Source organism: Podarcis gaigeae, assembly GCF_964106915.1.
Source record: "Podarcis gaigeae genome assembly, chromosome: 6".
NCBI classification, from domain to species: Eukaryota; Metazoa; Chordata; class Lepidosauria; order Squamata; family Lacertidae; genus Podarcis; species Podarcis gaigeae.
Window position 1 is genome coordinate 8,505,011 of NC_139682.1, and position 15,524 is coordinate 8,520,534.

Here is a 15,524-nt window from a genome sequence, read left to right on the forward strand (position 1 = left end):
AGCAGTTTGAAAGCACGACAAGGTGCAAGTAGATAAATAGGTACTGCTCTGGTGGGAAGGTAAACGGTGTTTCCGTGTGCTACTCTGGTTCGCCAGAAGCGGCTTAGTCATGCTGGCCACATGACCCGGAAGCTGGACGCCGGCTCCCTTGGCCAATAAAGCGAGATGAGCACCACAACCCCAGAGTTAGCCACGACTGGTCCTAATGGTCAAGGGTCCTTTACTTAAACCCAGAAGTAACCCATTCCAGTACAGTGGTACCTCGGGTTACATACGCTTCAGGTTACATACGCTTCAGGTTACAGACTCCGCTAACCCAGAAATAGTACCTCAGGTTAAGAACTTTGCTTCAGGATGAGAACAGAAATCGTGCTCCAGCGGTGCAGCAGCAGCAGGAGCCCCCATTAGCTAAAGTGGTGCTTCAGGTTAAGAACAGTTTCAGGTTAAGAACAGACCTCCGGAACGAATTAAGTACTTAACCCGAGGTACCACTGTACTTCTGGGTTTGTGCTGGTCACAAGCCAAGGATGACGTAAGCTGGAGGCAATGTAACCTGAGGCTCCACTGTACACTGCATGAGCTCTCTTCTCCAAACTTCCAGTTTATTCAGCATTTTTCCTGATTCGGCTGCAGCCTTCTAAAACCAGGCAAGGTTAAGCCAATTGGCTTTAGCTACTCTCACTCCTACGCTCGCCTAGTGGAGTTATTTTGGTCCAAGAGTCCTCTCACCGCCTTTTCCCTTTGCTCGCATTTTCTACAGGGGGACAGGATGACATTTGGAAATGTTCTTCCTGCGTCCTGTCATCCCTTCTGCAGATGTCATATCTCCAAAGGAGACGGGAGCGAGGAGCAAAATCTTGTCTGCCAAAACTTTGCTAGGTGGACGGCAGAAGAATGGACAGGTTGGCTGGTATATTATTAATAGATCCTTTCTTTTCCCTGCCACCGGCATCTCCCCAAAGGTCTTGACGACGTAGGTTTCGAGGGCACTGTGAGCATTTGAGCAGAGCTCTCTCAAAAAAGCAAGCGCATTTCCTCAAACAGCTGAAGATGAGATGGAGACGAGCACAGCTGTGATTTCCGGACATGCTGTCGATACATAAGACAGTGTTTTGGTTTTCCTCACGGCACCATTAGCATACATTCTGATCTTCCTATTCCATTGCTCCCTGCCACGAAGAGCCTTCTATGTACATTTTGACGGCAGAAAGACAGCAAAATAGTACGAATCTTTTTGATGGTTTGCCCAGCCTGGCAGGAAAGAGCAAATAACATAAAAGGCAAGCAGTGAGCTGGTCCTTTTTGCAGAATGGAGCCGAGCATTGTGCTGTTCCCTACTAGATTGATGCAGATTTATGGACAAGCCATGAGATCTAATTCAGGGTCCTTCTGTGATGCTAGAGTATGGTTACCAGATTTTTTTTCAATGAATCCAGGGACACTTTTTTTGGGGGGGGGGGGAAGCTGAGTAGCAACAGGGAGTCAGTACAGTGGTACCTCAGGTTAAGTACTTAATTCATCCCGGAGGTCTGTTCTTAACCTGAAATTGTTCTTAACCTGAAGCACCACTTTAGCTAATGGGGCCTCCTGCTGTTGCCACACCGCTGGAGGACGATTTCTGTTCTCATCCTGAAGCAAAGTTCTTAACCTGGGGTACTATTTCTGGGTTAGTGAAGTCTGTAACCTGAAGCGTCTGTAACACGAGGTACCCCTGTAGTGGGAATGGTGAGGGAAAAGACCCTGGGCCCAAGCACACATGCATATTGTATAAAGGTGAAAAGCCCTTCTTTCACACCCTGTGAAACATAAATGCACAGGTTTTTTTTTTAAAAAACTGGGCAATGGCGTGCTGCCGCCTGTTACTCCTGAGCGCCCCCCGATCAATCAAAACAAAGGGGGCAGGAGATGAGTACTGCCGGACGTCCCTGGTTCCCCTTTGGCAGTGGCAATGGCAGCGGCAGCGGCAATCAGCAGCCCAGAGGCAGCCTGGTAGCGCAGTTGGCTCTGGCTGGCTCCAGGAGCTGCTTGCTGCCGTGGAGCCCACCATTTTTCCTTGCCGGAAGTCCCAAAATGATTTGTTGTGCACAAGACACATCATATGGGGACTTCCGGTGAGGAAAAATGGCGGGCGCCACCACAGCAAGCAGCTCCTGAAGCCAGCCAGAGCCAACTGCTCTACCAGGCTGGCTCCGCACTGCTGAGGCTGCCACTGCCACATTTCCAGGGGACAGATTTGCAAATCTGGGGACATTCCGGGGACAGAATTTGCCTGGGGACAGATTTGCAAATCCGGGGACTTCTGGTAACCCTATGCTAAAGCAGCACTCCCACTGAGCGTGACACTTCGTTTGCCCTTTATCTGCCAGGGAATGTGGCATTTTGGTGCCTTGCCACACAGGGCAACTTCACCCAGATCCGAAAACCCAAATCTGCCAAATCCCAGCAGCTCCTGACGGTGCCCTCAGTCTGTTGCCTTGGTCCTTAGACCCTCCAGCTGGGCCCATCTTGCACCTGGTGCCAGCATATCAGTGCCGTCAAACGTAGAGGAGTCCCCAGTGATAGTCATACAGTTGGTCCATATAGCCCTGCGTTGTCAACAATGACTGGCAATGGCTCACTCAGGGTTTCAGGCAGGGGTTTCCCCTAGCCCAGCCCAGAGATGGCAGGGATTCAGCCTGGGGCCATTTCGTAGCTCTGCCACTGAGCTATGGCCCTAAAACATCAGAACTAGGGGGGTGATGTGTGTGTGTGATGTGCAATTTAAAGCACCAAAGGGATGCTAATCCTTCGTCCCCACCCCCATCAATCTTATCTCCCTAGGCTGTAACTAAAATCACATTTGCACCAAACATTTAAAGCACTCATGGCAATTCGACAGGCATGGCTTAAAGAATCATGTGAACTGCAGCTGGTTGAGGGTGCTGGGGACTATAGCTCTGTTACAAACAAACTACAGTATAGCTTCCATGGGAGTCACTGTTCTAGACAGGATATGAGGGTGTCACAGGCCCATGTCACAGCTTTTGCAGTTGCTTACAGACCCTCCAAGTGCCCCTGTTTTCCAGAGCCAGTCCCTGATCTGCAGAAGCTGTCCCAGTTTCTGATTTCATCCCAGAATGTCCCTCTTTTCCTTAGGACACCCCTATTTTCATCAGAGAAAAGTTGGAGGGTATGGAGTTATCTGCCTTCTGAAGGCAGCCCTTTATAGGGAAGTTTTAAAATGTTTAATGTTTTATTATGTTTTTATATATGTTGGAAGCTCTCCAGAGTGGCTGGGGCAACCCAGCCAGATGGGTGGGGTATAAATAGTAAAATCATTATGATGGAGTAGGATGTCCCTATTTTCATCAGAGAAATGCTGGAGGTTATGTGCTTATATGAAGGCTTCATAAAGTACAGATTAGACATATCCTGTTCAAGTAATGGGTTCTTTTGGGGGAAAGCTGAACAGAGACCTCTAGTGTCCTCTTATTCCACAACTCAATAGCAACATCATATCCGCAACCACACTCACCCCCTGAATCTGTTTTTTGCCTAAAATCCGGCCCTGGAAACTCATATGCCCACACCCCCATGTTTGCTGTGCCTCCAACACATGCAACCGGTGAGAGCTTCAAGCCAGAATAAAAGCTATCCCCTTGCCAGCCCAGCGAGACACAGCCGCTCATGCCACCGGGAGATAAAAAATGACGGTCTCCACTTTTTTAGCTGATAATAAATTTCCTCGCCTTAAAACATGCAAAATTATTCAACCGCCGAGCTCTCCCAGGACTTGCCTGGCTGGACTCAATTCGTCTGGAGGGCTATTCTCTGGTAATTAATGAAAGGGAACGAAGGAAGTACAGGAGCCCAGCTGCTCTTAGACCCACCCAAAAAAGAAACGCAAAGCGTGTGTGTGTGTGTGTGTGTTTGGAATGGGGATTATGTGTGTGCAGCATGGCTAATGGTGTGCATGGATGACAATAAAGAAAATTGCATATTATTTTCATAATCTTACAGATATGCATTCTTGGTCTGCTTTCCTCTCCTCCCCCTCCAACCTTGCCTCTGCATTCAAGACATGAGTTGTGTGGTTCCCTCACAAACTCCTGTCTGAATGTCAAATGAAGTTGTCGTTGGAGACTCTGACTCAGGGGATGGGAGAGTCCCTTAGCCTTGCATACAGTAGGTCCCAGATCAATCCCAGGCATCTCCAGGTTGGGATGAGAAAGACTGCTGTCTAAGACCCTAGAAAGCTGTTGCTGGTAGTCATTGCAATGTTCAGGTCCTTCCATGGTGATGGAAAAGGAGAAACCTCCAAGCTGAGGGACAGTGGACCACTGAGTTACATTTACTGGCGAGTAACTGCAAGAAAGGACTACTGCTTTCAAGCCCTGGCTGATGACTTGTCTACAACATCTAGAAGTCAGACCCATTGATGCATCTATCTCTGTATTGTCTCCACTGACAGGCAGGTGGGTTTCTGGGTTTTCCATCTTGGAAATGGCTCTTCCATTCACTTCAGTGGAGGGAGCTGGTGCTTGTAGATGCCTTGTGTGCATGGAAGTTCAGATCTGCTCCCTCCGTTGAAATGAATGGGGGAAAGCTTGCTTGCACAAGAGTTCCCCGTGCTAATGAAACTTCAGGTGGGTTGAAGGTGGCAGTGTCCAAGTAGGAGAAAAGAAAGCTAAGGTGGGAAGATTCCAAAGGGGAACTTGAGGATGGTCGCTCTAGTCTCCCAGATAATGCTCTCTTTACTGACAGAGGTCAATAAGCTATTTGCCTTGAGTGCTTTCGCCTATTACTCTCCATCAGTACAGGTGTCCCCCGGAGAGTTGCAGCCAAAGATCCTGGTCAAAAGAGTATATTAGCCTTAGGGCACTGAGAAAACATCTGACTCAAAGCAGGGAAATGCTTGTAATAGTTCATTAAAATAATTTGGGGCCAGAATGGTTCTGAAGATTGCAGAATCATAGAGCAAATGGAAACAAATTGGGGGGGGGGGGAGGAAACTCAGGTGTTGTTTATTTATTTAAAACATTTCTGCCCTTCCTACTCTTAATGGACCTCTCCTTTGGGCTGAGTTCAAGTCTTGCATGTTGGCTTCCCTGAAGCACCGGGGTGGCTGCTGTGGGAACAACATCTATGAAGTTGTTTTAAAAAGGTAAAGGGACCCCTGACCATTAGGTCCAGTCGTGACTGGCTCTGGGGTTGAGGTGCTCATCTCGCTTTATTGGCTGTGGGAGCTGGCGTACAGCTTCCGGGTCATGTGGCCAGCATGACTAAGCCGCTTCTGGCAAACCAGAGCAGCACACGGAAACACCGTTTACCTTCCCACCAGAGTGGTACCTATTTATCTACTTGCACTTTGACGTGCTTTCAAACTGTTAGGTTAGCAGGAGCAGGGACTGAGCGATGGGAGCTCACCCCGTCGTGGGGATTTGAGCTGCCCACCTTCTGATCGGCAAGTCCTAGGCTCTGTGGTTTAACCCACAGCGCCACCAGAAGTTGCTTTAGGCACGTGCAAAATGCAGACATGTGAGTGCCACTTAGGAAGGGTGGGGAACCCCAGACTCAGATGCCAAATGCATCCCTCCAGTGGATTCTCCCCACACCAGGCCCTCATTGGGTGTTCCTACCTGGCTGGACTGTGTGCTTAAAGTCTGATAATGCCTCTTGCTTGCCTTGGTGGAGGACAGAGATGCATTTATGTGTGTATGTCAAGGCTGGCTCAGCCTCAGGTCAGCATGGAGACTCAGAGATGAGCAGTAAAGTTGATTCTTTCTTCAAGGACACAGAATACAAACAGAGAAACCTCTGAGCAAAGCTGGTTCCCAGTAAAGTAGTTGCCAGAACTGATGACCTGTGCCTCCCACTTCCCTCTACATCTCCTCATTGGCCAGATGTTTTTGAAGCAGACTTCAGCTCCATTGAGGAGGGGTCTTCTGTGCTCTTTGTTCTGCTACAGGCAAGGCCCTCCATGCCGTTGGAGATAAGCAAGGAGGGGAGCTGATTACAACAGGCAGGGCTGTCTTAAGCATATGTGGTGCCGGGGTGCTAAGACCCACCCAGCGCCCCCCCTCCAGTATGCCCAGTCCCAGGTGCACAGGAGGGTGGAGCCAGCCAGCCACCTCAGCGTCTCACTGGCTTGGCTGCTCCCAAACTCACGGCACAGAGCCACCCACAGCAGAAGAGCCTGTCGCAGCGCTCCGACTGATGGGTGGGCTCTTCTCCGGACTCAACTTTTGGGCCCCGGACTCTCGACCTGGTGCCCCTGAGAGCCTAGCGCCTGGGGGCCCTGCACCCCTAGCGCCTATGGGTAAGATGGCCCTGACAGCATGACTAGCAGGCTCCTGTGAAGTTGCTGCAGCCTCTGTCCCCTCCTCCTCAGCCACTTGTCCTGCATCTGCAGGGCTTTCTGCCCCTGCTTCCTCTCTCTCACTCAAGCCTGTTGCTTGTTCAGCATCCAACCATTCTGCCTCCGCTTCATCCTCTGACCTGTCTTTGGTATCCCACTACCACTTGCCCATAAGCAAATGCATCCCTCAAGTTGTAAAAGGTCCTCTGACCTAGATAAAACAGTATCCATCCCTTCCCCTTCTCTATCCCCACTGCAAGGTGTAAGTGAAATTTATTGGTTTTGCTTGGAAACACTTTTTGGAAATGCCAGCCTTTAAATGGATTAAACTCATTGGATTATGGGGAGCACTGAGTCTTGGGCTCGCAGTGATTGATTCAGCTGCCTCTGCCAATTGCAGAGGGACATTCATGAGCGGCACAAAGAAGAGGCAAGACAATTAAATGATCGCAGCTTTATCTGCAATATAAAAGTAATCTGGCCGGGGTGCTTGCAGGGTGCATTATTTATCTGCCGCCCGGAGTGAAAAGGTGTTTGGTTCTTTAAGGTGCGTTGAGTTAAGAGATGTTAACTGTACCTCATTACTCTGGTTAAGAAATCCTTTTGCAAGCTGAGAAATACTGTAAGCTTTCTCTCCTACCAACACTTCCATGCTGGGAAACTGGAGCAAGCACCTGAAACAAGCAGAAACTCTACGTTTGTGATGCTGAAGACAGAGAGGGCCTTTTCAAAGAGCATAGCTGTCAAGCGTCCCTTATTTGGCGGGACAGTCCCTTATCCCAGCGCTATGTCCTGCTGCTGTCCCTTATTGATGATGTCCCTTAAATAAGCTACTGAAGGTAATGGGACCTTTTCTATGTCCAGCTGTCCTTTGTCAACAACAAATTGTTGCTGTTTTTTGTGTGGAATATATGCTATATGGTAATTTATGGACCTAATAGGTATCTAAAGCCATTTGCATGCAACAAAATATGTATTTTATCAAAGTAATTGTTAATTCCTTATTTTGGCTGCTGATCTCTTATTTTCGAGGCTGCCGGTCCCTTATTTTCAAATCTGTAAGTTGACAGCTATGGCAAAGAGAGGGCCCAAACTTCCCCAACCTGGTGCCCTCCAGATATTTTGGACTAATGAACCCATCAGCCACAGCCAGCAGATGAGAGTTGTAGTGCAGAACACTACATTTCTCCAAGGAAATGGGGCATTCCAAGGAAAAGCTGGACATTCCAGAATCAAATCAGAAACTGGGATGGCTTCTGTAAATCTGGGAGTGTCCCTGGAAAATAGGGACACTTGGAGGGTCTGGAACATCCAGGTGATACTGTTTGTTCCTGTTAGGAATTGGTGTGTCCTTCCTATTCCTTGCAGACTCCTGAACTGTCCCCAGCATACAATCAGCTACAAATTCAAGGGAAGCAAACGTGGAACCGAGCAGGAAGGTGGGGAAAGGTGCAAGGGAACCACATGATAACTGAAACAGCAGAGGAGAGATGATTTGAAATTCTGCAGGGAGATGTACATTAAGCAGCTATTGATCATGCCAGGGGTCAGTTTCTTGGAGTAATTTGACCCAAGAGGTTAATTGTGACGGAGGTCAATAGAAGACCTGAACGTGCAATGCATCAGAATACCAAAGGGAATTGGCAAGAGAATTTATGGAGGATGCTTAGTGCTCGTGGCACAGAGGAAATTACACCAGCCCGGTAGGGAAATATTTCTTATAACTCCAGTTCTGCCTTGTCAACTCACACAAATGCAGTTGGTGTGTTTCCCTCTGTGAGTACATAGTATGCTATCTTTGTAGTTAGGGATGGAGGAGAAATTTGGTTTTGTCTGCTTGAGAATCTGTTTAATTTGCACTTCTTGAACCAGTGTGCGAACCATAGCCTTTGAAATTCACACTTTCCTGAATTTTGTGATCCAGCCAAACAAGGTGTTTAAAAGTGCATATGTGATGTACATAAAACATATATTAAGCAGAACTGCATGCCAAGCTGCATTAAATCAATGGAAATCACCGCAAAAATGGGCATATTTGTCAAAACCACATACAAAAAAGTGTGTTTTTAAGAGAAATTTGTAATAAAAGGATGGCAAATTTCCAGGAGGATTTTATAAAAAATAAATAAATCGCAAATTGCACAGAGATATGAGCCAGGATTCACCTAACTCGCCCCATCAGTGGAATCTCCATGGAAGGACTTTTGCTTGTGCAACTTTGAGCCAGTCAGTCTAACCTACTTCACAGGGTCGTTGTGATGATAAAACGGGGAAGGGAGAGAACATGTACATCACCTTGAGATCCTTGGATTAAAAGTTGGGACATACATGTAATAACAAATAAATAAAATGGCACATGGTACTTATTTTTATTGCTATATTTTTGTAACCTGTCTGGGTGGGCTGCAATAAATGAATAACATTTCTAAGCCATTTGCAGAGGGCCTTCTCGGCGGTGGCACCCGCCCTATGGAACGCCCTCCCATCAGATGTCAAGGAAATAAACAACCATCTGACTTTTAGAAGACATCCGAAGGCAGCCCTGTTAGGGAAGTTTTTAATGTTTGATGTTTTATCCTGTTTTTAATATTATTTTGGGAGCCGCCCAGAGTGGCTGGGGAAATTCAGCCAGATGGGCGGAGTATAAGTAATAAATTATTATTATTATTATTATTTATAACCCTTTGCTCTCTTTAACTGAAGAAGCCAGGGAGTGTGCAAAGTGAAAATTGATTCAGCAACAACAAGAGATTGGGAATGTGAAGTCGTTAATTAGATTAGTATTCTGGGTTGTTGTTTTTATTGTGTGCGTTTTCTCCCTCTGCAGGACAGTGAGCTCTTGACCTTCAACATCTCACGGCACCAATCCTGGTGGAGTGAAAACGGTCCTGGATGTGTAAGGAAGGAGACTCCCATGGTCGGCATCAAGGGCTTGGACAGCCATTCCTACGTCTCCGTGATCGGTTGCGCTTTGGAATATCGCTACATCGAGGTCATGCACAGCGCAATGCAGATTCTGGTGGCGGTGAGTGATGCCCTCAAAGCCCGCAAATCTGAAACTGGGCCTGTTTCAGCAATTCAAACGGCCACATTTGGGTATTGGAAATTCCAGGTGCCAATTTCAATGCAATACAGTCATACCTCTTCTTGCGAACACTTCATGTTGCGTTTTTCCGGGTTAAGAACGCGGCAAACCCAGAAGTGCCTACTTCCAGGTTTTGCCGCATGCGCAGAAGCGTTCTGCGCGGTTTGCACATGCACAGAAGCTTTCTATGTTCTCTATCACGATTTACACATGTGCAGAAGCGCCGCTCTGGTTACAGACTTTTTGGGGTGTGAATGGCACCCCGGAATGGATCATGTCCACAACCAGAGGTAGCACTGTATATGGGGGGGGGGGGGGCAGGTAAGCCCTGCCGTGCATAATCGGTCACAAGATGTGGCTCCTGCACAACATTTGAATGGCAATGCCCATTAACTTGTGGCTGGGGGCTGGCCCCCTCAAATATTTTATTGGTGGAGCCAAAGGGACCTCAGCCCCTAGGAGTTGGCTCCTATGCTAGATAATTAATTGAATTCAGGTTTCCAGTGGATGGTGCCACATGTACTTGTGTGTGTGAAAGAGAGAGTTAGGGGAAGAGAGAAAAGGAAAGTGAATAAACCAGTTTGTATTGCATGCTAAGCCAAACCATGGCCCAGTGTAAGCCAAGGGCTCAGGTTCCTGGGGTGAAGATCATGGCTGCTATGCTGCTGCTCCACTTCTGCTGCTGCTGTTTCATAGGGCTATGCCATGATTTGGGGTAGCATCACATATCAACCCCAGGCTCATAGTTTGTCTCATTGAATCGTAGAATCGTAAAGTTGGAAGGAATCCCAGGGGTCATCTAGTCCAAGCCCCTGCAATGCAGAAATCTCAACTAAAGTCTCACTCCAGAAAAACAACCCATGGTTTGTTCTTCATTTACTGTTTATGGTTTGCCTGGGGGAAACAAACCACAAGCCTGAGTTTGGATGTAAGGTAAAGGACCCCTGGACTGTTAAGTCCAATCAAAGGTGACTATGGGGTTGTGGCGCTCATCTTGCTTTCAGGCCGAGGGAGCCAGTGTTTGTCCACAGACAGATTTCTGGGTCATGTGACCAGCATGACTGAACCATTTCTGGAGCAACAGAACACTGGGACAGAAACCAGAGTGCACGGAAATGCCATTTACCTTCCCGCTGCAGCGGTACCTATTTATCTACTTGCACTGGCGTGCCTTTGAACTGCTAAGTTGCCAGGAGCTGGGACAGAGCAACAGGAGATCACTCCGTTGCGGGGATTCAAACCACCGACCTTCCAAGTGGCAAGCCCAAAAGGCTCAGTGGTTTAGACCACAGCACCACCCATGTCCCTTGCCGCCACGTAATGGTAAGCGAAACCATGTCTGAGTCATGCATTAGTGCAGCTAATGGAGGAGTGCAGCAGCTGTGATCTTTGGTCTGGGAACCTACTCCTTTGCTAGTTCAAACTAAGTCACTGTTTGGTTCAGCATTACGTGTGAATCGGGATTATAAATTCCATTTGGATATTTTGAACCACGGGCTTTGGTGGCCGGGGGAAACAGGACATGACACCAGCACATTTGATAGTTGTGCAAAAGAGGGATTTTCTGTGGATGTAGCCAGAGCTGACCCAAGACATTTCCAAGATGGAAGCTCCTCCGCTTCCATGTTCAGAAGGCGACTGGACTTGGGATTGAGTCAAACATCCATGCTGGCAACAGGACAGCAGCAACCCCCAGCACACCTGAGAGCTGCTGGCTAGTGTAGAGCACTCTTACTTCTGCCCTCCAACAGAAGGGAAAAGCCAAGGAGGCAAACCAAGGGCAGGAGGACAGTATTGATTTAGAACAGTGGTTTGCAGAGGGGCATAGTCCAGAGGGGGAAAGCTGGGAAATACTGGGTGAGGAACACCAAGAATAGGGAACACCAGGAGAGAGACAGCTGGCAGATTCGCTGTTCTTGGACAGCATTCCTGACCTCCTCCCCGCCCCCACCTAGGACTAGACGGGCTCTGAGAGTGATAGAACAGAAAGCGCAGAGACAACAAGCTCAGATTACCTGACGTAGATTAATGGAGATGGAGGGAGTAAACCTTAGCTGGGAGCAACACCATTTCTAGAGAGATATACATTCCTTTGTCTCCCGCTATGATTATTAAAGAAACTATCTGGTAAGAACGCTCCTTTCATTTGTTGTTTAGTCGTTTAGTCGTGTCCGACTCTTCGTGACCCCATGGACCAGAGCACACCAGGCACTCCTGTCTTCCACTGCCTCCCGTAGTTTAGTCAAACTCATGTTGGTAGCTTTGAGAACACTGTCCAACCATCTCGTCCTCTGTCGTCCCCTTGTGCCCTCCATCTTTCCCAACATCGGGGTCTTTTCCAGGGAGTCTTCTCTTCTCATGAGGTGGCCAAAGTATTGGAGCCTCAGCTTCATGATCTGTCCTTCTAGTAAGCACTCAGGGCTGATTTCCTTAGGAATGGATAGGTTTGATCTTTCATTTGATCTGCTTAATTACTGCCACTGGGGGGTGGGATCTGATTCCCCAAAGCCTGACACCTGAGGTGGTTGCTTTCCTGTGCCCAATGGCCATGCTGGCCTTGGATGTTTGTGTGGATACAAACTTGATTTTTGACTCCTATTGATGACAGGAGTCATCGTCAACTTGCTGATTTCAGTACTTGAACACTGTGGCTGAGATCTAAGATGCTCCTTTAGTGGGGACTTTTGACTCATACTGTTTGAAAAGGATTGAGATCACATGGAAAATGCTTCTGAAATTCCCCTTGGTTTCATGGAGAGACTGTGGAGGAGAGAGAATAGAAGCAGGATGCCAAAGCCCCCTTGGGAACATACAAATAACTTCAAAGTTCTTTGGATCCTGCCCTCTCCGAAACAAACAAACAACAAACCCCTACACTCATTGCCCTAAATCCAACAGTAATTAAAAATTACATAAACTTGGTGTGTGTGTGCAAGAATATGATGGATTTCCCCACTCGTCTCAAATTCTTTTCAACCTGTACAAAACAAGCCCCTCAGCCCATCACACCAGGATGTAGCTCTGGTGCTGAGAGAGATTGTTCATTTAAAGTAAACCCAGGAAGAAGAAAAACAAAGAGAAGCAAGGCTTAGACTGATATAGCAGGAGCATTTCCTCAGCAATAGGTACATCAAAAACTTTACCAGCCAGCGTGACTGCGATTTAAATATTTATGTGTGAGCGTCGGGGAAGAAGAAGAAGTTGCAGAAAGGGAGAGAATCCAATTAGGCAAAGGCTGTGTGCGTCTCCCCCCAAGGATATAATAATACACCCCGTCAGAAAACAAAGCCATTCTGACGTGCACTCCCTCCCCCCGCTTCTGTTCCTGCAGACGCCAGCAGTTTGCACAAAAGTTGCCGTCAAATGTCACAGCGCTTATGTTTATCCATACCCTCAATTATTTATTTTTTTCATTAACATGCCACAGTAATTGGTGCCGCCCGGTAATTGATTCTCGTTTGCTGCAGAGTAAACTGAAACAAAAAGTCTATTGTCTTCATAAAATGCCACTAGAGCGCGTGTACATTTTCTAGCATCTCAGCAATGGAAGCCAACGTCTTTTAAAATCTGCATTGCTTTGTTTTGCATGAATAGTACACTGTATGTCTCTCTATATTTTTACCAAGGGAGCTGATCTTAGTCCTCCCTGTCACATGACAAATGTCATGTGTGAATCAGAGAACCATAGCTATGGCAAGGCAGCAATTTTATAAACCAGGATGAATTCATGGTCAAATCTGTGGTTGTGAGAACAGGATGCTAGACGAGATGAGCTACTGGCCTGATCCAGCAGCTTCTTCTTACATTTTCATCCCCTGTATGAATATATTCCTAGGGATGGTCAATGCTGGCTGCATTCAGATATCACAGATATTTACTTTACCTGATAATTTCTGCACTCCATGTGATCTTTCTTACAATGCAAATGCCACTTCTGGAAATGTAGTGGCATTCATTTCCAAGTTGTTTCCAGAAAAGAAAAGAAAAACCAGATTGCAACCTGATTAACTCAGAGTTTGGTGTTGCTAATTCACACAACAAAATATGTAGAGGTGTTCTAAAAGGTAAAGGCAAAGGTACTCCTGAGCATTAGGTCCAGCACGCTCATCTCGCTTTATTGGCCGAGAGAGCTGGCGTACAGCTTCCGGGTCATGTGGCCAGCATGATTAAGCCGCTTCTGGCGAACCAGAGCAGCACACAGAAATGCCGTTTACCTTCCCGCCGGAGTGGTACCTATTTATCTACTTGCACTTGGACGTGCTTTCGAACTGCTAGGTTGGCAGGAGCAGGGACCGAGCAACGGGAGCTCACCCTGTCGCGGGGATTCGAACCGCCGACCTTCTGATCGGCAAGTCCTAGGCTCTGTGGTTTAACCCACAGTGCCACCTGCGTCCCTATTATTATTATTATTGACGACAAAAATATGAGGCCTTGCAAGACGTCCCTGAGAGACGGAAACTTGGTTGCTCACTAGGGAGGTCAACTTTAGAGTGTGCATACACAGAGGGGAACATCATGCACACTTGGGGGCGCATTGCGGACACTCGGCGGTTCACCAAAGCACAAATAAGGTTCATTTTGGGGGCAGATGATGCCATCTGTGGGTGCAATTGGGCTTGCATGTGGCCTGCATTTCCTTACCCTTGCTGGCTGAGTGGGGAAAGAGGCCCTTTCCTTTGTGAAAGATGTGGAGGAAAAAAGCCCTTAAGGAAAACTGGGACTAATCCGATGCTGCTTGAAACTGGCCATCCAGGGCCTTGCAGCCGTTGTCTCTGGGGGTTAAAGGCAGCCTTGCCTGTCTTCTTAATCTCATTTAAACGCAAATAGGAGCAGAACAGGCTCTCCCCTTCCACTCCCCCTCCCTGACCCACTGTGCTACAGACAAGTCGAATGGCTAGTTTTCAATGGTGTTCCCTGGAAAGTAAAAGAGAGGGGGAGATAGGAGGGGTTCGTCCTGTTGCACTCCTCATTTGCTGGGTTTTTGCCAGGGTGCAGAGCCCTGGGCTAATTGAAAGACACGTGTGTGTGTGTGTGTGTGTGTGTGTGTGTGTGTGTGTGTTTCTCAAGCCCTTTCTAGTCCTACACATGAAAGTAGCTTTCATATGCTACATCAAGGTGTGGACAGCATCTGTGCAGGTTTGCTGCACATCTCCCCTCCCTGTTTCCTGCTTTGTCTTTTCCAAAATATCCATTCCACTTTAATAGTTTTTGAAAGGCAGGAGGCAGGCAGGTGTGGAGGACTCCCTGGTCCTGAATGGGGTAACTGTGCCCCTGAAGGACCAGGTGTGCAGCCTGGGGTCATTCTGGACTCACAGCTGTCCATGGAGGCGCAGGTCAATTCTGTGTCCAGGGTAGGTATCTACCAGTTCCATCTGGTATGCAGGCTGAGACCCTACCTGCCCGTAGACTGTCTCGCCAGAGTGCTGCATGCTCTGGTTATTTCCTGCTGGACTACTGCAATGTGCTTTGTATGGGGCTACCTTTGAAGGTGACCCGGAAACTACAACTAATCCAGAATGCGGCAGCTAGACTGGTGACTGGGAGCAGCCGCCGAGACCACATAACACCGGTCTTGAAAGACCTACGTTGGCTCCCAGTACGTTTCCGAGCACAATTCAAAGTGTTGGTGCTGACCTTTAAAGCCCTAAACGGCCTCAGTCCAGTATACCTGAAGGAGCATCTCCACCCCCATCGTTCAGCCTGGATGCTGAGGTCCAGCGCTGAGGGCCTTCCAGGGGTTCCATCGCTGTGAGAAGCCAAGTTACAGGGAACCAGGCAGAGGACCTTCTCAGTAGTGGCACCCACCTGTGGAATGCCCTCGCACCAGATGTCAAAGAGAAAAACAACTACCAGACTTTTAGAAGACATCTGAAGGCAGCCCTGCTTAGGGAAGCTTTTAATGTTTGACGGTCTATTGTATTTTAATATTTTGTTGGAAGCCCCCCAGAGTGGCTGGGGAAACCCAGCCAGATGTGCAGGGTAATAATAATAATAATAATAATAATAATAATAATAATAATAATAATAATAATAATTACAGGCATGCCAATTGGGAGGGGGAGGCAGGGACTAGGCCCCCCAAATTTTTGAATGAAGGGGACA

The 15,524-nt window shown here is 47.8% G+C and overlaps 1 protein-coding gene across 4 annotated transcripts in view; it reads left to right on the forward strand.

The window, feature by feature from the left end:
- NKAIN4 (sodium/potassium transporting ATPase interacting 4) overlaps window positions 1-15,524 on the forward strand; it is a gene marked incomplete at its 3' end in the record, with an annotated part of 106,536 nt that overhangs the window by 52,235 nt on the left and 38,777 nt on the right. For all 4 annotated transcript variants that reach the window (XR_014565666.1, XM_083744765.1, XM_083744767.1 and 1 more), the window contains exon 4: window positions 9,165-9,362. Coding sequence is in view for 3 of the 4 variants with exons in the window: in XM_083744765.1 (XP_083600891.1) it covers window positions 9,165-9,362 (198 nt within the window). The remainder of the gene's footprint in view (window positions 1-9,164; window positions 9,363-15,524) is intronic.